This window comes from Meleagris gallopavo, chromosome 6, assembly GCF_905368555.1.
Source record: "Meleagris gallopavo chromosome 6, MGAL_WU_HG_1.1, whole genome shotgun sequence".
Lineage (NCBI taxonomy): Eukaryota > Metazoa > Chordata > Aves > Galliformes > Phasianidae > Meleagris > Meleagris gallopavo.
In genome coordinates, this window is record NC_139409.1 from 23,903,471 (window position 1) to 23,925,779 (window position 22,309).

General features: G+C 40.0%; 1 protein-coding gene across 2 annotated transcripts in view; it reads right to left on the reverse strand.

Moving 5' to 3' along the window:
• Positions 1-908: 908 nt before the first annotated feature.
• SLC25A13 (solute carrier family 25 member 13) overlaps positions 909-22,309 on the reverse strand; it is a 93,417-nt gene continuing 72,016 nt past the window's right edge. For both annotated transcript variants that reach the window (XM_085227473.1, XM_010712549.4), the window contains exons 14-18: positions 17,736-17,876; positions 6,925-7,063; positions 3,167-3,325; positions 2,963-3,053; positions 909-2,126 (exon numbers count right to left, since the gene is read on the reverse strand). In XM_085227473.1, the coding sequence (XP_085083599.1) occupies positions 1,937-2,126; positions 2,963-3,053; positions 3,167-3,325; positions 6,925-7,063; positions 17,736-17,876 (720 nt within the window). In that variant the 3' untranslated portion in view covers positions 909-1,936. The remainder of the gene's footprint in view (positions 2,127-2,962; positions 3,054-3,166; positions 3,326-6,924; positions 7,064-17,735; positions 17,877-22,309) is intronic.

Genomic DNA, 22,309 nt, shown 5'->3' on the forward strand with positions numbered 1-22,309 from the left:
AACGTGCACTTACAAGCCCAGAAAGCCAACCACATCCTGGGAATGCATCAAAAGAAGCGTAACTATCAGGGCAAGAGAAGTGAGTGTCCCCTCTCTGCTCCACTCTTGTAAGGCCCCACCTACAGCACTGCGTCCAGCTCTGAGGCCATAGCCTACAGACAGGGAGCTGCTGGAGCCCAGAACCTCTTGAGGAGGTCAGGAGAATGATCAGAGGGCTGGAGCAGCTCACCTATGAAGCTGGGCTTGTTCGGCTTGGAGAAGAGGTTCTGAGGAGACCTCACTGTAGCTTTCCAGTACCTAAAGTGGGCCTACAGAAAAGCTAAAGAAAGACTTTTTTTACAAGGGCCTGTAGTAATAGGACAAGGAATAACAACTTTAAATGTAAAGAAGGGAGATTTAGATAAATGTTAGGAAGTAATTCTTCCCTCAGAGGGTGATGAGGTGCTGGCACAGACTGCCCAGAGAAGCTGTGGATGCTCCATCCCTGGAAGTGTTCAGGGCCAAAGACTGGATGGGGCCCTGAGCAGCCTGATTTACAAGGTGTCCCTGGCCATGATGGGAGAAGGTTGGAACTAGGTGATCATTAAGATCCCTTCCAGCTCAGCCCAAGCCAGTCTGTGATTCTATGACTATGAAAAGAAAGAAAAAGAAAAAAGAAAAAACAAGCAGAAAGGCCTACTTCAATCCTGCTCTTTGACTGAAGAAAAATTTCTTTTTTGCATGACATCTACACCAACGCATGTCTTTTCTACGCACACGGACACACATAACTTTGTTCACAAACTGCAGATGTTTTTATAGCCCAAACTCCCGAATATTAGCTTTATCTTTAACTTAAATTAATCAATGAAGTTGAACAAGCCTTTGGATGTACTATCCCATTTCCATAACAGAATACCATGTATGCATCTGTTTGAAAGGTTTATTACTATCTTCATAAATACATAATTTTCTAAACACTGTGCAAGGCACCAAAAAATTAAGTAAAATCTTTTCTTTTAGAGTATTTTAATCTCTGTGGACTCAATGAAGTAAATAAGAATCTGAAACCACCTATTTGCCAATTACAAGCCAGCAGTTAAGGCAGGTACCATTGATACAGTGCATGAATTTTCTATTGCAGCTATTTAAACAAGCAGCGTTTTACTAGAGTGCATATACAAACTGAATTCCAAACACCAGCAACCCAAGATAGGCACCTAGTTATGAAATTTCCTTGTATGTGTAGTAGAATGCCAAAAGTACTGCCATAAAGTGCAAAGACTATGGACAATAACACTTTCTTTTGAGCATTTTGATACTAGTAACATAATACAACGGCTAAACATTTATAAATGTGGTTTCCATTACAAAAACATGTTCCACATAAAAGCTTCATAATACAATCCAGAAACAACTTGTGCGTGTACATATTTAAAAAGTTGAAGCTGTACTGGCAGACTTAGGTACCAGGGGTATGTTTGCTGACCTCTACAGACACGCACCAAGTTGATAACCAGTTTACATGTACACTCAAAATCATTCTGCTTTGAGCACCGTGATATCCACTGAGTCTTTTTTGCCATTTGAGTGACAGTGTGTGACATCCACCCTGGGAATCTGCAACTGAGCACTGTCTGTGAGATGATCTGGTTCACAGCTCTCACCCAACCCTCCCCAATAAATGGAACCTAAAATTAGTGTCTTCCCAACATAAGCTCATGTCAGATGTGGACAGATACATTCATGGTCCCAAACTTAAAATGACTGGTAAGAATTTCACAGTGATCTGGTTAAGGAAGCACAAAGACAAATGATTACGTTTAAGATGAGAACTGCCTTAAAACTCAAATGAAGCCAAACTGTTATACGATGTGAAGCTAAAGGAACAAAAGTATTAACCAATTAGAAAAGTGGCTCTTTCCCAACTAATAACAAAAAGCCTACAGCAATAAGCTTAGGGTCCTACTGCTGCAGCAGCCTTTGAGGTAGGTGGTGATGGCTTAAACCGAGGTAGGTAAAGTCCAAACTTGTTTTCAATCCCTGCAAAAGTGGCAACTGCCAATTTGTAACCACCAACATGGTCAGGGTTAGGAGCAGGGAGCGTGATCCTGGATTTAGGAACTGGCTCCGATCCAACTGGTTTTCTGCAAAACAATAATAATAAAAAAATAATAATTTCCATAGCATGAGAGCAATATTCACAAAACTACTCCGTAAGGCCAGCTGAGTGAGGTACCTGAGAGCACTTTCTACTAAGTAACTAAATTAAATGCCACAACCTTCCATAACAGCCAAGGGTCTTTGCATTCACTGAGATGGAGGATGGTCAAATCTTTCAGTGCAACTTCACTGCAGTGTGAAGTTCAGAAGTCTCTCCGACACCGTACAACCAATCCAGTAACTCAGCAGTGTTTAAGTAACTTCTTTGGTAGCATTCTATTGCCCCCAAAGCTTCATAAGCATCTGCAGCTGCATCTGGTAATCATGTTAAAACAGCAATACGCACATCCCTATGTACTATGTCCTCAAAGAAGGCTGAGGCTCCAACAAACAGTATTTGGACTTGGTGACACCTGTAGACCCTTCTGTATGTCAAATCCCTCCTTAATAAGGGATGCAGCTCCTTCAGCACACTAATGAGGACTAATGCAGAGTGCATCCTGACTCAGTAAGCATTACATCCCCTGCAGTTCTACCCCCACCCTGTTATTCAGCCTTTTGCTGTCTCCATTTATACTAACACATGTCCCCAGACCAAAATGATGACATAAAATGTGGTAATGTCTTGCTGTGATACAGGTGGTGGAACACCATCCTATCCTCCACCAGACGTAACGTGGCTTAACTAACATTGACAAATATTAACAAAATCTTTGCAATATCTTCTACATAATATTAAGACCCCTATTCTGCCCAAAGACACGTGGAGATCCCAGTGCAGCTGTGGGTTCCCAGGCACATTCACACACCACATACTTACACTCCCCCGAAGTCCACGTAAAACCATCTCTGCAGTAGTTCATAAGTCACAAGAGTTACACCAAACTGGGGAGATGATCGAAACACGCGAGCTTGAAAGAAAACAAAACAGTCCTTAAGTGACACAAAACCAAAGCAAAGCAAACAAAAAATAAAACAAAAAACAAAACAAACAAAAATTAGTAATCAAAGCTGTTTTCCACACCTCCTGCTCCTTTCCACAGAGCCTTTGGACCTTCCTCTCGAAGGATCTTCACAAAGCAATCTACAACGCCGCTGTAAGTGGTCTGCCCTGCCCGGGCTGCTACCTGTAGCCTTGTTTTGATGACATCTGCAGGAGTCACCAGAGAGGCTGCAGGCATACCTAGAGACAGAAAAACCTTTGGGTTGGTACTGCTGACTTATTACATATGCTACAAACCGCGGTTCCCCAGGGGTAACCATGCCCTTCATCCTTACGTTAGCAGAACCCAGCACATAAGGTTTGAGCAGAAGTTGGGAAGGAAAACAAGCAACAGGAGGCAGCGTTGTGGACGTGGCTTCACCCAGAGGAAGCTTCTCCTAGAGGAAAAACCGTATCACAGGCTTCCTGTCAAGCTGGGAGGCATAGCCTGGATTTTTCAGAAACTTGCATAGTCAATAAGCACAATGTTTTTGGAGGTGAGGTCGATCTTTCCCTTTCCTCTTCACGCCTCGCTGTGGTTCCTGGCACTCTGGCTGCACGCTGTGCTAGAAGAGCCTGTACACACACACTGCCCTTATCCCCACACAACAGCATTACCAAGAGCTGATAATGCCATGCACGCTCAGCAAGGCACAAGAGCTAAGTTTAAAAAAAGATTCATTTTTCTCATTAGGAATGGCAGATTGCCCAGCTGCAAAGTCACAGCTGACATCCCCAGCAGAACACTTGGAGGAAGATTTAAATTTACCCTGGCAGATAATCAACTGAAAGTAAAAAACACCAAATTACCAACAGGCAGTATCTCTGAAATCATTCCTGTCCAAATGGAGATTGCCCATGTTTAGAATTAAGAAAAAAAAAGGAAGAAAGAAAAAATAGGGAGCGAGACTGTACCCAGGAGACAGTGTCTCTTATGGTTTTATTACTTTTCCATTCTGCATCTGTTCCAAACCAACTTGGTCAGATGTAGATGCATAAATCTCCTTTGCTTTGGTTTTTTTTAGGCTTAATAATTCTGTAACAATTTTTGTCCAAACCAGCATGGTCTGGCTTCAGGCACCACAGCATCCTTCTGCACGCTGCTTCGGAGAGATGGAAGCTGGTACATATCACCAAAAGAATTCCTTCTCCTCTCCTGGACCCCCCAAAATAACACACACGCTGAACTTGCACAGTGGTCAGTCTGGCAGGCAAATGCAACAACTCAGTAAAGGTTTCTGAACTTTGGAGAGGCTGAAATTCCTCTTTGCTTACCCTTACCCACACCAGGATATTGGTTTGTCTTCAATTTAAAGCTGGACTTTTGTTCTTCAAAAGCCAACCAGTGTTTTCAAGGAAAACCAAAGGACATACTTAGAAGCAATTCTGCTTACTACACATTGACTGCCATCTCCTTATTCCTCACTCCTTATTGCTGTTTTGTATAAAACAAGTTTTATCGATATTTTTTTTTAATCCTGTTTTTAGAGCTATGTATAAAGCGCAAAAGACTTCACAGACAAATAAAAATTTACAGGTCGCTGCCCTGAGGAGCACACAATCAGAATGAGACAAATGACACAGCAGGAGATGACAGTAGAAAAGAGGAGCACGGGAGGAAAAGGAAGCTCATAGGAGCAGTAAGCAGATGGAGCAAATTAAAGAGCTATCCTGTTGTTGATACTGGCATCATCTCCTCAGAAAATGCCATGGCACAACAGGTTGATCTGGTGAACAGTGAAAACAGCAGCAGATCCAACCAGATGATGTGTTGTTGTGTAGCATGTGTCCCTAATGACAACAAAAAGGAAGAAAACACAGACAGCAGACACAACACCCATTGGCAAAAGGTGCGGGGGTGCATGCAAGCAGGCCAGCTTGAAGCAGAGGGCCCCGCACATTTAGAGCCAGTGCTGGAGACGTGGGGTTCTTCTTGTGGCCTCCCCTCATGGCAAAGCAGGGCTGACATGCACATCCCACCATACTTCATCTGTACCCAATAGAGAAGTTCCTTGGTTTTGTAAGCTGTATAATGAATGGTGGATCTTTAATACTGTAATTTGCTCACAAGAGTTAACTTTGAGTGGAATTCACAGGAAACCCTGGATAAAATTCACAACACAGCTAGTTTGGTAAGCTGTATCAGCAACAATAAAGACTGCTTCTGTGCCTGGACTTCAAAGGACAGTTATCTCAGTCTGCAATCAACTTGACAATGGCTAGAAAGAGAAAAATAGGAAAATCCAAGAAATGACTTGGCTTTAAAATGCCAGCTTATGTTTGAAGTCTGAAAATAAGAACTGAATGGTTTTGTTCCACTAAATTGGGTGAGAAGTAAGTTGGATGTAAGTTGCTGTTGAAAGGTTTGGAGATTAGTTGTTCTGGGATATGGGGATGGGAGAGGACAGAGTTTGTAAGCACCAGTCATTATAACTGGTGCTGGTTTTCGTGGTGCCAGGTTGATTCCTCTGCACTACAGATGACTGAATGCCAACACAAGGAGTTGAAGCCATATGCTTTCAGCAAGGCAGGCCAATTGATCTGCACTGGCCTTGGCCACATCCAGGAACCAGTTACTAGCTTTAAAAGGTCCTTACTCTTTAATAAACACAGCCCCACATATAATCCTCACTGAAAACAACTCCCTCAGGAAGAAGAAACCTTAAAAACAAGAAAAAAGATGAACTACTTGTCTGTGCTGGACTCATGCGTCTCCATCATTTTTCTGGCCTGCCTGGCTGCAGCAGCCTGCCAGCTGGCCAGAACTTGGGTGCAGCTTTGAGAAGCCAAGTAGCCTATCATTAACATGATGAAAACATCTGCTTTGTGAGTGCTGATGGGAACATCCTGCTTGTTACCCATTCCCCTATGGCCATGTCGCACAAGCTTTTGAGCCCACTTGTTTCCTGAAGAGAACTTCTAAGGAATGGATGTGGCAGGAATAGGCTCCCAGGCTGCATGAGGCAGTGAGCCCCTTTGGGTGTAGGAACTGTGCATCATGTCAGGGACCACCTACACAGCTGACACAAAGGTGAACTGAGCCTGCAAAGTGTCTCTGTCTTCCCCTAGGCTCTGGCACACTCAAACTGAATATATCTGTGGAAACTGCTTGGCTATCCTATACACCATGCAGCAGACAAGAACAAGCAAGTGCTCAAGATGACACTCAGCACCTCTTTGATATCTGGGTGTCAGGAATCAGAAACTTACGGCACACAAGAGAACAAGCATCTCCTTATGCTTTCTTCCACACAAGTGCCTGTTGCAACAGGCAAGACAATGGAATACAGCCCAGTTCAGAAACTGTTCTGATAAGGGCGAAGTCCTCACAAAGCCACGTTAACTGCACAGGAGACTGTGGGTAGCCAGTAATTTTTATCATTTTGTCACATGTTTTGCCAGCGTATTCTGCAAGCATGGTTGTTGGATTCCACACACCAATATTCAAGATTCCTTTGATCACAAAATTTCATAAATGCCATGATTTTATTTTCAATGATTTCATTTATAAATCATTTCAACAAAAACCTTTACCAGTCATTCAGCCAGCCAAAGCCAACAGCACAGTAACGTCACAAGTAAAGATGACATATGACGACAAAACATCAGAACTTGAATCTTTCATTTCTTTTTTCCCCCTAAACATTATGAATATACCTCAAACTTTATTTTTAATCTCAGATCATTTCTCTAGCATAGCAGCTTTATGCTATTCGAGCACAATGCTGCAAAATGTGCTCTAACTACTGCACTGCTGGTGTAAGACAAACCCACATAGAAAGCAGTTTGGGCTTACTTACCAGCTATTGACCCAGCCAAGAGCAGATTTCCAGGACTGACTCTTCCATCTTCATTGGCAAATGAAGCTTTCAAATGAGCATAACAGGGGAAGTAAATAGCAGAGAAGGGGATGTCACGCAAAAAACACGCCTTAGCGCCCTGTGTTGAAAAAGAGAACAGGTTTTGAGAACGAGCAAATTTAACATGATGAACAACGGACACTGGAGAACAGAGCAACATCATAATTTTTGTTTTGTCACTAATGGCTTATAGAAAAAGCAGTTTCTCCTCTCAAAATAAGATAGGTGTATTTCACTCTGCTGAGTAGCATGTGTGTATTGCTTTTTGGTTCAGTAATTTCTATCATTATATTTATCTTGTCTACTTGTTCTCCCTCACTCCTTAATAGTGTAGACATTTATTGGTAATAGAGAAAATGTTGTGTGTTGGCATAAGCCCTGGTAACACCTTTGCAGAATAGTAAGTAGTTGACATTTGAGCCATATGCCTGTAAAGGAAGTTCAGGGTATGTTTGAAGAAGAGTCACAGGACAAGTCTGTTCCTTCTCATTCTCACTTACAATAAATACTTCAAAGATAATAGTGCTTCTTCCATACATCCATGCAGACATTGCAATTGATAATGCAACGTGTATCAGAGGAAAGAGGGGAAAGTAGGACTGTAACACCAACCCTTTCACAGAGCAGTAACAGAGAGACTTACCTGTGATTTTTGAAGTACGCATTATTTGGGATACAGTTTGTTTTCAGGTCAGTTTCAGCTCTTGCTACCAACTTGCTTCAGTGGTACAAATAACCAATTCAGTTACCAGTACAATGGCTTCAAATTTAAGAGGACAGTAAAAAGGCAAGAAAAACTGTAGGGCAAGAAAGGCAAGAAAAACCTTTTTCTAGCAAGAGGAAATGCAAAAAGCCACTACAGTAGGTCAAAGAAAATGAAATACCAAATATCATCCATGCTTTGATAGCAAAGGGATCTGCAATCTGCCCTTCCTCAACCTGGGGATCCAGGACACCAGAGTCTGAACGCACAAGGACTGAGTGTGGCAGGTAGACACAAACAGAAGGTCCTTTGGAAAACTGGCGGTCTTTCAAGTTTCAGAAAGAACTGCTTCATGGATGAGGCTAAGCCTGCTTGCTTTGAAACTAGGGCAGAGTCACAGTGAAACTCCTTGAGGTTCCTCAGTAAGCCCACCTGAGGTGCCCTGGTTGCAACAGCTCTCTGATGTACAGCCCTACCAGAGCATGGCTCATCACCAGGCATTTCACAGGTGACATGCTAATATGCACAGAATTTAATTAAATCTAATTATATGCCTGGACATATCTGTAAGTTTAGCCCGTATGGTAATAGCAATGAAAACGGAGTGCTGAAGTAAGCTGGATGCTGATTATCCAGCAAACACGCAAGAGCTGCAAGGTGTCAGAAAGGCTGAAAAGATGCCTTTTGGCAAGGTGTGGCAGAAGGGATTACTGTAAAAACAGATCCTGTCAGCCCGTTCACAGGAGATGCTAAGAAGCATAGTTTGACCTCTGAGAAAATGAAGATTTTATCTAAAACCAGCCATTAGATCCACTCATCAGATGTTCTGCATGGCATGGACGTAGTTGCCAAGTGCAGTGAGCAAAACAAACTGCTGGACCCCTTTCTGTCCCTGATCTCTCTCAGCTTACTTCCTGACAGACCAAGAACTGACCATTTTACCTCACAGTCCATTCTAAGGTTAATTACTCTTGCTTCTAAGAAGGTTTGCCTTGTTGTGTAATTGGATAGGTCTGATTAATGCTCGCAGTCACTGGTTCTTGTTAGGCCTTCCTCAGGTACACCGAATGAGACTTAAAGAAAATGCCACATAGGTCCTCAAAGCACTGCCATTGCACAGCCACAGGCCGAACCGAGGTACCAGGCACAAAACAAAGTCAGTGCTGGGCTGGGCTCTCAGAATTACCCATCCAGCCTGTACACCTCACCAATAGGGTAAGAAGGTGGATCTTTTGCAATTCACATTCCACAGGAGTTCTGGCCTTGTGTTCCAACAGAAGCCTGTTTTACAGTTTACCTTTAAGCCTTACATTAGGAAAAAAAAAAAAAAAAAAAGACTAGGGTTTTACCCAGCTCTGCATGAGAAAACAACTTTTTAATGATCAAGTGTCTGCACTGTATTCATCTCACAGAAAAATTACGAAATTCACTAATGAAACATTCTCAGACCAAGACGGTTTCTTCGAGGATTTATTTTTAGAGCATACTTCTCCTCAGAGCAAATCTCCTCGCTGCCTTTACCCTCAGGGCACATTACTTTTATTTTCCTTGCAATGCTGCCATTAAACACTGTGCACATTTTCCTCCGCATTTTTTTCATACTCTGAAATATCTCTACATAGTTGAAATAACGTATGGAAATCCACGAACTCCGACTGCAAGCAACTCTCAGTGGAATCTGAGCTGCTAATATTCTTCCCCTTTCATTTAAAGGTCCTTTTTCACAGGACAGAAATGGTGTATTGCTAGTATCACTAATAACGCACACTCTGGTACGCAGAGAGAGGATGTCCATCAACTTAGTTGGCTGAGTGTAAACAAACCCTGGATCAAAACTTGGATCCACTTTAATAATAACCCGATTTGGCCCTGTTCCAATATCACAACAGTCTAAAGTTTCCCCCCATCGTTCTGTTTAAAGTCTGGGAAAGCATGTTTAAAAGCAGGCCTCATTTAACTTCAAGTTAATCATCCGCAACCAGCCTAGGCCAATTAGGAAGGCTTAGGGAGATTGGCTGCAGTATCTTGAAAAGCAAAAGCAACATTTATTTTACTTCTCGCACCTATTTGATGTGGACAACGTGCTGAAAGCCAAAAGGGGTTTTAATCAGTCCCCAGAAAGCTGTAAGGATCATCCGCTCACGTTTATTCTGGCAGCCAAGGTGCAGAGCTGCCAGGCATGAAATTGTTGGGAGATCTTACACACCATAACGTGTGCCTCACCAATGCAACAGCGGCTTGGCTCCCATCTTCGAGCTCTTTAATAACCTGAAAGCTCTTAATCTTGGACGCTATCTCACTGAATAAACCCGTGGAGGTTAAAAACAAAAACAAAACAAAACAAAACAAAAAAACACACAAAACCAAGCTCTGATTGTCAAAGATCCTGATAAATAAGCCCAAGTCAGCGCCGGGGCAGGTTCTTTAGCATGCTAATTCCTGCTTATACCAGCTCTACCTGCAAATAAGGCTCTAAACAAACTATTTCTACTACAAGGGGAGGGTAATTATACTGACAAAGGCACCTCTGTGTCGGGCTGGGCACAAGGAGCCGGCAGGTCTGGGAGACGCAGGCTTACCCGAGTCTCCTGCAGTGAATGCACATTGTCTGGTGCAGGGGAAAAATGCCAGACTGGGGGACCTAGCAGCATTCAAGACAACAGTGGTGCACCTTGTCTGAGAGGGTTATTTAATGCTTCTGGCACCTGTACTTACAGCCACCCCCTCTTTTTCTCCTTTACAGGTTTAGAATTTATTTGGCATGTATAATTGTTATTTTGATCCTATAGCTACAAACAATAGGCAGCATGTCATTTCTTGATCATTTTGCATTCTTCTTGGGTTTTACTACAGACTTAACCCTTTGGAATCGGAGCTCTAGCAGCATCTAACAGGTTTTGTAGCGTTCACAAACACCACAGGCATTTGCTTTCGAGGGCTGTAATTTCTTCTGCTGTAAAATGACATTGCTGTAAGAGCCGCTATCCGCTTTTATTCACGTGTTTACTCCAACCAATACATGAAACTGATTCAGCACAGCAGCTTAGAGGAATAAAACACATTCCAAATACCGCGCCAGCAATTCAGATGCATTTTGCAGACAAGAGTGGCAAAACTTCTCAGGTAAAGAGCTTCTTTTGGAACTAAACCTTCTGAACAGCAGGTACTCACATAGGAGAATGCAGTCACAAATGAGCGTGCTGGATGCAAGTTAATATAACTCAACTCTTTTCCTACTCAGTTTCATGTTTATCACCCTGCTGTAAACCCATAACGTGAAGAGCTGGAATACCTCAGATGTTGTTACCAAAAGCTGCCAGGTGAGAGCTTGGTACGTACTGCCAACTAAGATGACATCTTCCAGGTCAACATATCAGAAGCCTGTTTATGAAGTTATTATTATAGAATAAGAAAAAGAAGAAGAAGAAGAAGAAGAAAAAGAAGAAGAAAAAGAAGAAGAAGAAGAAGGGCTTACTGAAAGGTTTTCTGACTAGTTTTGGATATGCAGGCTGTGCTGGCATTATCAGTCAAGGCACAAATCTGAGATAAATACCTTCTAGGAATTCTAATCATAAACATTACCACAACTGATGTGTCATTTCCTCAAAGGATCATTTACTAAACTCTATTGTTTACTACCTCTTTGGCATCACAGAAATAACTTGCACAAAATTAGGGAGTGGCGCTGCACATTATGCAGAAAAGCACTATCCACCAGAATGATTACTTGTAAAAGTAGTTGGACTTGATAATCCATATGAGTCTCCTCCAAATCAAGATATTCTATGACTCTACGACTAGTATTTTAATAAAAATCCCATTTTATGGATATGAGTTTCTAAGCAGTACAAAATGAGCAATTTAAATATGTCCTTGGAAACCAAGAGAATATAAGTTCAACTGACTTTAACAGGACCTCATGCATGTTACTGTGATAGATAGGCAGAAGACAAAACACATTACCTCATCTTGTACAATCACTTCGGTATTCTATTGTGATCAAAAATTACATGAGATGTATTAAAAATACTGAAAATCAGAAATGTATTCTTTCTCACTTCTGCCAATGCAAATAGTATTCTGAGCTTGGGATAGATGATACTTTCCCTGACTGGGATACACAGCCTTTATACTTTTAAGAACAGTTGCTGTTTACAGAACATCTGCAGCTAAATAAGAATTTACCACCCCTGAGCTTCCATGCCCTAGTTGCTTTCGCAGCAACAAATAAAAGCAGAAATAAGATAAACAGAGGAAAGAAACACCTTCTGCAGAAGCTGAGTGTCCTGAAATACTTTCTTACACATGCAGTTCTGAATTTGAGATAAAGGCAGAAAAAATAAAAATAGTTGCTTTCTACCTTTGAAGAACTCTGGGGATTCAACCCAGCAGTTAACCTAACAAGTCGTATGTGTCAAATCTTACTGTTGCAATTATGGATAAAATGAATAGCATGGATATATAAATGAGGAAATCATGAGTGAGCTCAGATGCGGAAGGTAAAAAAGGAAGGCGAACTGGGTCTTCTACCCAGGAGAAATGCAGAAACACTGCTTGGGCATGCAGCAATGGAGTCAGAATAGTCAGAGGTCAGCTGGTGCTGGACCCAGTGAGTTGCAAATGCTTTTGTGAGCATATCAGCAGCTCAGGACAACTAAGGGAATTGTGAGGCTGTTGCTCAGTGGGGCAAGACACTTGGTGACTAAGGACATGGAAAAGGGAGAGAAATTACTTACTTGCCTCACTTTTTACTAGTAAAATCTGCACTCCGGCTTCTTAGTTCCATAAGCATATTAGAAAAGTCTACAGAAGCATACCATCACCTACAGTAGACAAATCATTTAAGCCCTTTGCACACAGACAATCCATGAGAGCAGATGATGCATCTCCAGTGGTGCTGAGATAGCTGGTTGATGTTCCTGTGAGTTGGCTATTGCCTTCAAAAACTCAAGGCAGTCAAGGGGGTTTGTACAATTGGAAAAAAAAAGACAAATACCACAACCATCTTGAAGAAGAGCAAGAAGGAAGATCTGGAAAACTACAAGCTGCTTGGATACACCTCAGTCCCTGGGAAATTTACAAAGCAAACTATCCTGGAAGCTGTTTCCAGGTACATAAAGGACAAGGGACATATTGGAAACAGCTAATAAGGATGTTCCAGATAATGGCATGAACTGATTGCCAGACCTGTAGACAAGCTGGCAGAAATGGATGTTGTAAGTTGTGAGTACGGGCAAAGTTTTGAAATGATCTGCTGTAGAATCGTCATAGGCACATCGGTGGAATGTGGGCTGCACTCTCAGCAGATTAGTGGATGATACTGAATTGGAGGAGTAGGCTGCTATTCACAGGGACCTTCACAGCATGAAGAAATAGGCTGCCAAGAACATCATGAAGTTCAGAACAGCAAATGCAAAGTCCTGTATTTGGACTGGAACAGTGCCCTGCAGCAGTACAGGCTGAGTAGCCAAAAAACTGATTTGCAAAAAAAGTCCAGGGGTGCTGGTGGACAAGTAAAAAACAGGTCAGAAATATCTCTGTGCAGTAAAAATGGACAGCCACATGCTGTGCAAGGATGCAAGGGAACTGATATTCCCATTCAGCACTGGTGAGACTGCATCTGGAATCCAGTGTCCAGTTCTGGGCTCCTAAGTACAAGAAGGACATTGCTACACCGGAAAAAAGTCCAGTGCAGGGCTGTCAAGGTGGGCAGGGAGCCCACGGTGTGTGAGGAAGGAGAGGCTGAAGGAACTCAGTGTGCCAAACTCTGAGAACAGTAAGTAAAGGAAAGATTTATTGCTTTCTTGCCTAAAGGGAAGGTGTGGGGAAAGCAACTCCTGTAGGAAAGTTTTAGGTTGTTTTTTTAAAATCTACAAAGGTGGTCAAACACTAAGTCTGGTTGCCTTGATGTCCTGCAGACTGGTTTTCCACACAAATTAATCAGATTCAAACATCAAAGGTATAAAGTACAGCAGTACACAGAGCAGGGATCTTAAGAGTGCTGCTGTGAATTGTATTGTCACTAGCAAAGTAGAGCACCACGTTAACACAACAAGGAATTATCTAGAAGAATATTAATCTCCTGAATACAAAGGGACATCAGTGATCATCAAATGCAATTTGTCTAGACTAGAATACTGTCATAATTAGGATTATAATCAATGAAATATTCACTCAGCCAGGTGCAAAGAAGTTATACATAACATTTCCTTTGTTAAATCATTGACACGAAACCTAAGATTTATTTATCTGTGCATTGGTTTTCTTTGCTAAGGAAAGACAGGAACACTGAAATTACCTGTATCAGGGAAGTTTGAGAGTTTTAATCTACAAAATGCATTTCCTAGTTAGAAATTAACACAAAACATACTAATTCAAACAACAGACAGCAGACCTTGTTGAGACGTGCAAGCATTTGCTTCATGAAGCTAGGACTGACTTGCGTAACTCCTTGCATCTTCTGGCTGCAGTTGTAATTAATGGAAGTACATTCTTCCATATTGACTACTATATGGGACACAATGATTTTTCACCTAAATTTTAGCATAGATTTTGGCAAGATTCATAGGATCTAAGCAGAATGTGCTGGACTGATCTGTTGTGGTCAGAACTGCTTTCAAGTTGATGTATTTCAGAACTGGGAAAACAATTTTTAAAACAGTCTATGCAACGTAGTAAACAAAACAGCACCAAAGCAGAGAGAGAAACAGAAAAGCCACTGTGCAGCAGACTGGATGATCACTCCTGATTTAAGAGGTTTGTAGCTTTTCAATACAGAAGTAATCTCACATTGACAAGCAAAGGAAACACTTCTGCTCTGCTAAGAACTTACGAACTTGACTGGTAAAGTTGTCATTCATCATAGAAAAATATTTTAAAATGCCTGTGCTCCTATTTTAAACAATTATCATGATGGCAATATTAATTCCAACATAAGACCAGAACTTCTGGACTCCATCTTCCTATTAAGTATGTGCTATCCCACCACTGATCTCATCACTCTAACAAGTCCATTTTTTCCACTGCTGGCAGTACAGTGAAGTCAACAATTTTGGCTTTCTATGCATTTCACCAGGCAACTATCAGGCTGAGGGAATCCCTTTCTGTTCCACCTCAAAGCAAAACCTCAAAGAAGATTCTGCAAGCAACAGAGGATCTTGTCTCTGCACAGCTTCTTGTACCATCCCATCCAATGGCCTCCTCTAGGGACTCAACTCTACTGATGCTTGTTAATGGCCATCAATGCAGACATCAGAAGTGAATCGTTGGACAGTCACTTTCTCATGCTCAGACACTGAGCAGTGGTGGAAACTGCTGTAGAAAACTGCAGTCAACCCTTCTTAGGGCAGTTTTACAAGAATTTCTAACAGGTCAGACCAAAAAAGAACATTATACACTTGAAACAAACAAAGCTGATGGAACACTTAATTCTTGTTACTTTTGCTTTCTCTACACCAATCACAGGGTTAAAAAAAAAAAAAAAGGAAAAAAGAAAAACACACAAAAAAACCCACAACCAGATTCATACCAAATTGAAAAGAAAAAAAAAGAAAGAAAGAAAAAAAAAAAGACAAAACCCTGTTATTGACCACTTACAATTAAATTTTGGACTGTTAAAAAAAAAAAAAAAAGAGGTAATTAAAAAGCATCTGTTTCAAATGAAAAATCCTGAAATGAAAAGTCTAGAATTTGCTTTCAACACTTGCAAAACTAAGTGAATCAGTTGGTCCTAAATCACTACTAACATACAGAAGTGTTTAAACACCTGGAATATTTACACAAAGGCCCACACATAACAAAGTTCAAGACTCACAATACAAAATTATTTTGTAAAGCAACTATCAGATCTTGTCCTTCCGCAGTAATATCCACGGATGCTTCTTAAGTTCAACTAAAATAAGTACATTTGAGGCATTGGACATCTTCACAAGGACGCAAAAGACAAAGCTGCACAGAAAGCCCTAAGATGCAAATAAAAGTTCAGATCACATTAAGAGATCACATGAGAAGTGGTGAGACAGACACAAACCCCTCATTTCAGTTTTAGAGTCGTAAAGCTAACTGACTAGTTAACAGCACAAGCTTTCCAAATTTATCAACATAATTCAATTCTCTTTATTTCTCTTTTCTGTTTTTGTTTGCTCAGGCTGTTTTTTGGAGGAGACAAATACAGATTGCACATAGGAACCACAAGGAACAGGGGTAGGGAAAGGATAGAGATTGAGAAACAGAGACAGAAGAGTGAAAAAGTGAAAACCCTTATGGGTTGCTTTCTTTTTTCTTTCTTTCTTTTTTTTTTTTTTTAAAGAGGAGGAGGTGAAGGGACTTAATAAACGGTCCAGTGAAACCATGTATCTTGGAATTAAAAAACAGTGCCTTTCCCAGTGCACAGCTGAGCTGTAACAGCACACATTCAGAAGGTGCATTCCTCGCAAATACTCCCAAAATGCGTACTTCAGAAATCACAAATAAGCCATAATACGACTTAAGACGCTTAAAATGGCGCTTAAAAGTGGAAAAAATACAGCAAACGCTCCTGAGCAACCAACAGAAGATTATCAGGAAAAACAAATGAATAAACACTAGCTGTACTAAATCAGCTGGTCATTCTTTCTCATGTTGTGTTTTGTTTATAACAGTTCAAGCACAAGTCAGTAGCTGCCCTCCATTCCTGCACAGCCTCAGGGATGCAGACTGTTCAGTTGTAAATGCTTACCCGAATCAACACCATAATGTCATTTATTAGGAGTTTACACAATAGCATCAGCTTCAGTAAAACACCTAAAAAATTAGCAAGTCGATTTAAAGGGAAAAACGACTCCCCATTAAATCTTATTCAGACCTGTTACTTCTCACCAGGCCAAAGCATACATACATCTACTCCCGGGCAGGCTTCCTCTTTGTAATGTTAAAAGAACGATTTAAAAGGATTGCGGGTGAAAAATGTGGATGACATTTAAATATTGTTGAGGAGGGGGATGGGGCTCATTTGGTGCTATCGAAGCATCTTCAGTTTACAATTGCATTGCTGTAAATAAGAAACGGAAGAATACTGCCTGCTGCACTACAAAGACTGGGACAAAAAGACAGCATGAAGCTTTCTCCATGGAGAGCAGGCTACAAAATCTGAGGAAACACCATACGGTGCTCTGTGGTGTATGGAATGTATTAATTTTTGTTCTGAGCATAACGGGTATTTCAAAGTATTCCAAGACCTTTCATACCCCTCCATATCTTGTCCACCTCATCTACAGGTGGAGGGTAGTATGTCTGCCCTTTCAATTATTTGCAGCATACACTCTGTTAAGATTCATCAGAAGATGTTTTTAACCCTTCTGCAGTCTGTGTGTGTGCTTGTGCGTGTGTGTGTATCAGTCTAACATTAAATCCAACTTCATTTCTAGATATTTATGCATATATATATGAGAACAGTAATGGAGAAAGCAGAAGAGTAGAGTTTGCACCATACACTCATAAAAGTATATTTTCCAGTATTACTCGTGGAAATGTGTTTCTAAAATAGCAAGGGGCAGTTTGCTGTAGGAGTTTACTTTCACACTGGGCTCCCACCATCCATATTTCCTCCCTAGTTATTGTGCCGTAATTAATTCCCACCACCAGATTAACAATGGCAAAGTTAATTAAGTTAATTTCACTGGGAAAGTTGCTGAATCAAACACAGAAAAGTAAAAGCACAGCTCCACAACTGTAAGCTCTCTATAATGAAAGCAGATGAAAATAACTCTATTTTTACCCCAGGCACAGCATCAGGAAACATAAACTAATCCTTAATCAACAATACTTACAGCCAGATCTGCTGAAAAGATGAAAGAAATTTCAGTAAGATTCACAAGGGCCACATACTTAAATCACAAGGTAGTGTCTTCCCTTAATCAGGAGCAAAAAATGAAGATATAATACCACATAACAAATAATTAAAAAGAAGTACAACTATGTTCATTCTCAAAAGTTTTTAAGAACAATGAAATAATCTTCTGATCTGAAATACTCACAATTTGCTTTTCATTTATGTATAAAAAAAAGGTACCTTGTAGAGACCAAAGAAGCCTAAGTCCCGTAGTACAGTGAGGGCACTAACACGAGGGCCAGTAGTAATTTCTCCAGCCACCTGTAGTCGAATCTTGACAATTTCTAGTGGATTGGTAAAGATCACTTGAGAACCACCAGCCTGAAATTAAAAGTAGAAGGCAGTATGTTAACTCGTTAAATTATTTGCAACATATGTCCTGTTACATATAAGAGAATATGTTTTTAATCTTGCTGCCATCAGTTCAGCCATTAGCAGATGTGAATTTTAATATTAGTTAATAAGCTGCAGCTCACAAGGCAAGAAATCTACCCCACGTGAGATGAATGGTCAGGAAACAGAAAGGAAGCAAGTCAGCCACTGCAGGACACTGCGGTACATCAAACACACTCTGCCTCAACTCCTGCTGCAAGAATGTATTCACCAACATCAATTCCCAAAATACTGACAAGCCAAGAACATCCTAAAGCAAGTAATAGACAAAAGAGTAACCAAGCAAAGAAACTGAGAAGATCATGCTGGTACTTTGTGAAAACATACTACTGAGGAGTAGAAGTCTAGCAGAAGCTTTTTCCATTTTGGCACAAGTTCACAAAACAAAGAATACATGGATTCCAGAAACCAGAACTGCAGATATCTTTTCCTCTTCTAAAACCCCACTGAAATACTAGCTTCAGAGTTACTAAATGCTGCTTGATTCAAGAGTCTGAGCTCCACATCATTACTTGTGCACCAAGTAAGAAAGGTCTAAAGCCTGAAGGATTCCATTCATCAAGAACTGCTTAATGTTTAAAAACTGTCGGTCTGTATTTGTTGGTAAGGTACCACTGAACTCATCTTGTAAGCTAGTCAGACTTAAAACACAGTGGTAGCAAGCATTTTAGACTGCACCAGTTCTATTGAAATCCATCTCATTCACAACAGGTGACACAAGGCATTACCATTTTGGTACACCAACAGATCTCAAGCTTAAATTTGAAACGAGAAAAAAAGGTTACGTGACACAACCTAAGTGAATTTAGAAATACTCATTTGAGCTCCATGTGGCCAAAATTCGACAGCGTCATTCTAACTTCTGTTAATTTCTTAATTACACAGCCCAGCAGCTACGCTCTTTTCTAGGCTCTGAAACTACAGACTATGCAAAAGACAACCCTCCCCACAACAAAACAATTTTTTTTTCTAGAAGGCGATGACTAAAATAAATTGTATCTAAAAGCACTTCCATCTAGCCATGTCTAGTATGTAAACACTATGTGCACATCTTTTTAAATTATCCAAATGTTAAAAGAATTAATCATAGCTCAGATCAGCTATCATTCAAAATAAAAAATAGGCACAGTAATATGGTTTAAATAATGTGCTGAAGAAATGGCAAATCTCACGAACAACTATTCTTGTCTACCACTTAGACTGAGCATACACAGTGTGGTTACAAATTAAAGTCTTTACATAACCCCCCAAATATCCCAAATGTTTCCTATTTTGACCAGAAAAAGCATGCTCTTGTGTAACTCAACTGGTTTTGACTTTCAAATTGGTATAATTTAATTTAACTGCATTTACCAAACCAGAATCCTGTACATATAAAATTGCTATTCCTATTGCCATCAGAAATTAGGATGATAAATTATTTGGCACATATTCTGATTTCAGGTTTGCACTTAAAACATATTAAGTTAGCACTCAAAAAAAAAAAAAAAAGACATTCTCTTTTACTTGTATATTCATCTAGCAAAGTCTCAAAATCAAAGCAAATATTGGATGGGTCTTTCTGATGAATTATAAATTCCTATGTGATAAACAGTTTGGTTTATTATTACAAACATTAAGTGTTCCCACACTGCCATCACACATTTTTCATTCTTAAAATGATAAAATCCCAATTGCAAGGTGCTAATATTCATTTGCAAATTTGCTAGAGTCATCCTCTAAAGTACATTAATTTAAAAACTCATATCAACTGATCTATGTTAGCACAAATAAACTACTTTCTCTCAGTGTGATATTCTTGCATTACATTGTACCATGACTCCATGGGAAGTGTTTCTTTAATTTTCACTACAGGAAAACCATATCAATACTCAAAAGATGACAACAAAATTAAGCTTAATTGATGATTATTAATGTACCAAAACATTGAGTAATTTAAAAATCTATAAAATGTTTATAAGTGAATGCCATATTTAGAGAAAGGAAACAGAAAGAGATCTGTTTTTAATAGAGAATAAAGGCAAATAATTTCTGAATTCTAACGAGTGGGAAGTATTTAAAGTGCTAGCACATACAAATGTTTGCACGTCCAGTCTGGCTGTGGCAGTACCTGGGAGCGTTACATGTTTGTGGCTCTGGGTAAATCACACAAGACTCTCTCTGTTTCAGCTTGCTATTTGAAAAATGGGGATGCTATTACTTACCCACCACTTACCCACAGTCATGCTCACTGTATTCAAATTTTTAAAGCTCTGAGACCTGTACGCACCAGGCATTACCAAAAACACTAAAACAGCTGATGTGAATACTACTGGTTTTGTTGCCCAAGCTGTTCCTCTAACAAAAGACACTGAAAATTTCCATTGAAGTTCTTCTGCAAAACCACTTAGGTACTACTCCAGAACCCTTTGCACCTTTGTCATCCTCTGAATTTGATGGAACATATACACCAAACATCAAATGATGAGTAATTGAAGGTGATAAGCCAGACAATACCCGACAGAAGGTCTTGGCAGGACCTATTGTAGTAGGTGTCAGTAGTACCCCACCACCTGCCTACCCTGCAGTGGAGACGAAGGATGGTTTGATATCAGCCAGTGCACAGGCACTTCCAGTGGTAACAAGTACAGTCACCTCGTGGGGAGCTTTTATCACCCTGTTATTTAATCATCCATGATGGCAACTGCAGCTCCCTATTCTCAAAAGGGAGGGGAAGCAAACTGGAGATGGCTACTATATTGTCTAATGAAATGATTTCTTGCTTGTCTAGTACTGGTAACTCCTATTGCGTTATTCATCATCACAGTATGCAAGTGTCTCATAAATATTAATGGCTATTTCCTCCCAGTGCTCCTGTGAGGGAAGCACAATGGCTCTACTTTTACAAGAAGGGGATTTGAGGTAAGGAGGTTAATTGTATGCCCTGTGTGTGTGTCCCCCAAGCTCAAACAAGCAACTAGTAACAGTCTCCAGATATCCTGATCTCTAAATCAGTAGCTTGAATCACAATAGCATTGTTTCTGTCTTCTGAGTTTTTACATAGTGAATGTAATGAAAGAAATCTGTTGTTTATTTATTTGTTTATTTGTTTATTTTCCCTCTTCAAGGTGCTGGCATAAACTGTTGTGGAAAAGACACACAAAACATGATCAATGTTATCAGCCTGCTCATTTTATTTGACAAAAAGTTGAAGAACATTAACTTCTTGTTTGGCACCTTTCACAGTTAAAAGTGTACCTCATTTAAAAATTATTTTAAAATATGTTCCCAAAGGTAAGAACTTGGAAACTATTTTCTTGGCCAGAATAAACACAGTTTAAGCTCAGGTTGCTCAAACCTAATGATTTCTCTATTACGTGTCATAAAAATCATGATGGGATAACTTTTATAAACTCTTGAGTACAGATAGTTACCAGTAACATCAATTTTTTTACACTGAATACCCTCAACTCAGAATTCTTTATCTCCTCTTCCAATCATATATATTTTTTTTAAATAAACAAATGATCTTATTGGAAAAGCACATTTATTACTTTCCAGTTATTATCATGTGATTAAATAAAAACGGGAATGTTGGCTCATTTACAGGAGTGAATACCTAGAGCTAGTGCATAATTATCTGAAAGGTCCCACAAAGGGCTCATATTATTCTAAAAGTATTTAACATTTGACCTATTCACAAGCACTTACGGTCTTGTATGATATAAAGCAAGAAAATCAAAGAGAAATACCTGCACCATCCATCAACTCCTCATACACAGATCACTAGAAATCCGCATGCCTACAAAATGTTTATTGTGTTTTAACACACGGAGGGCTAGGTATGCACGTGTGAATTTTTTTTTTCTCCCCACTTTTGCAGTTATTCAACTCTGCACTTGGTATATCACCCAGCACCTCTCGATGGCGGTATAGCCTTGTACAGTCATACAGTAATGCCTATCACATTCCTCCCTCTACTTTCCTATTTTATAGAACAGCAGGGAGAAGCAGAAATAGTTGTGGTATTTTTTTTTTTGTCGATGGAGAAATACAATCCATTCTGTAAAAAAAAAAAAATATTTAATAACAGCAGCTGGCTTAACACTACTCCAGTTTAAGAAGTTGGAATGTTTTCTATTTCTTCACATATTCAAATAATCTTGTAATAAACTTTACTGGCAAATAAACAGATTTTCACATCCTTCATTACACTAAGGCAAGGAATCCTTGTTCTTTTTCACATAAGTGCATTCTGTGCCCTTATGAGACTAGATAAGAAATGAGTACGCCAGACCTAACTCTCCAAAGGCTTTCCAAATCTGCATTTGAAAGCTTCAGTGTACATTCTGAAAAGAATACAGCTTGTAATTCACAAAGAA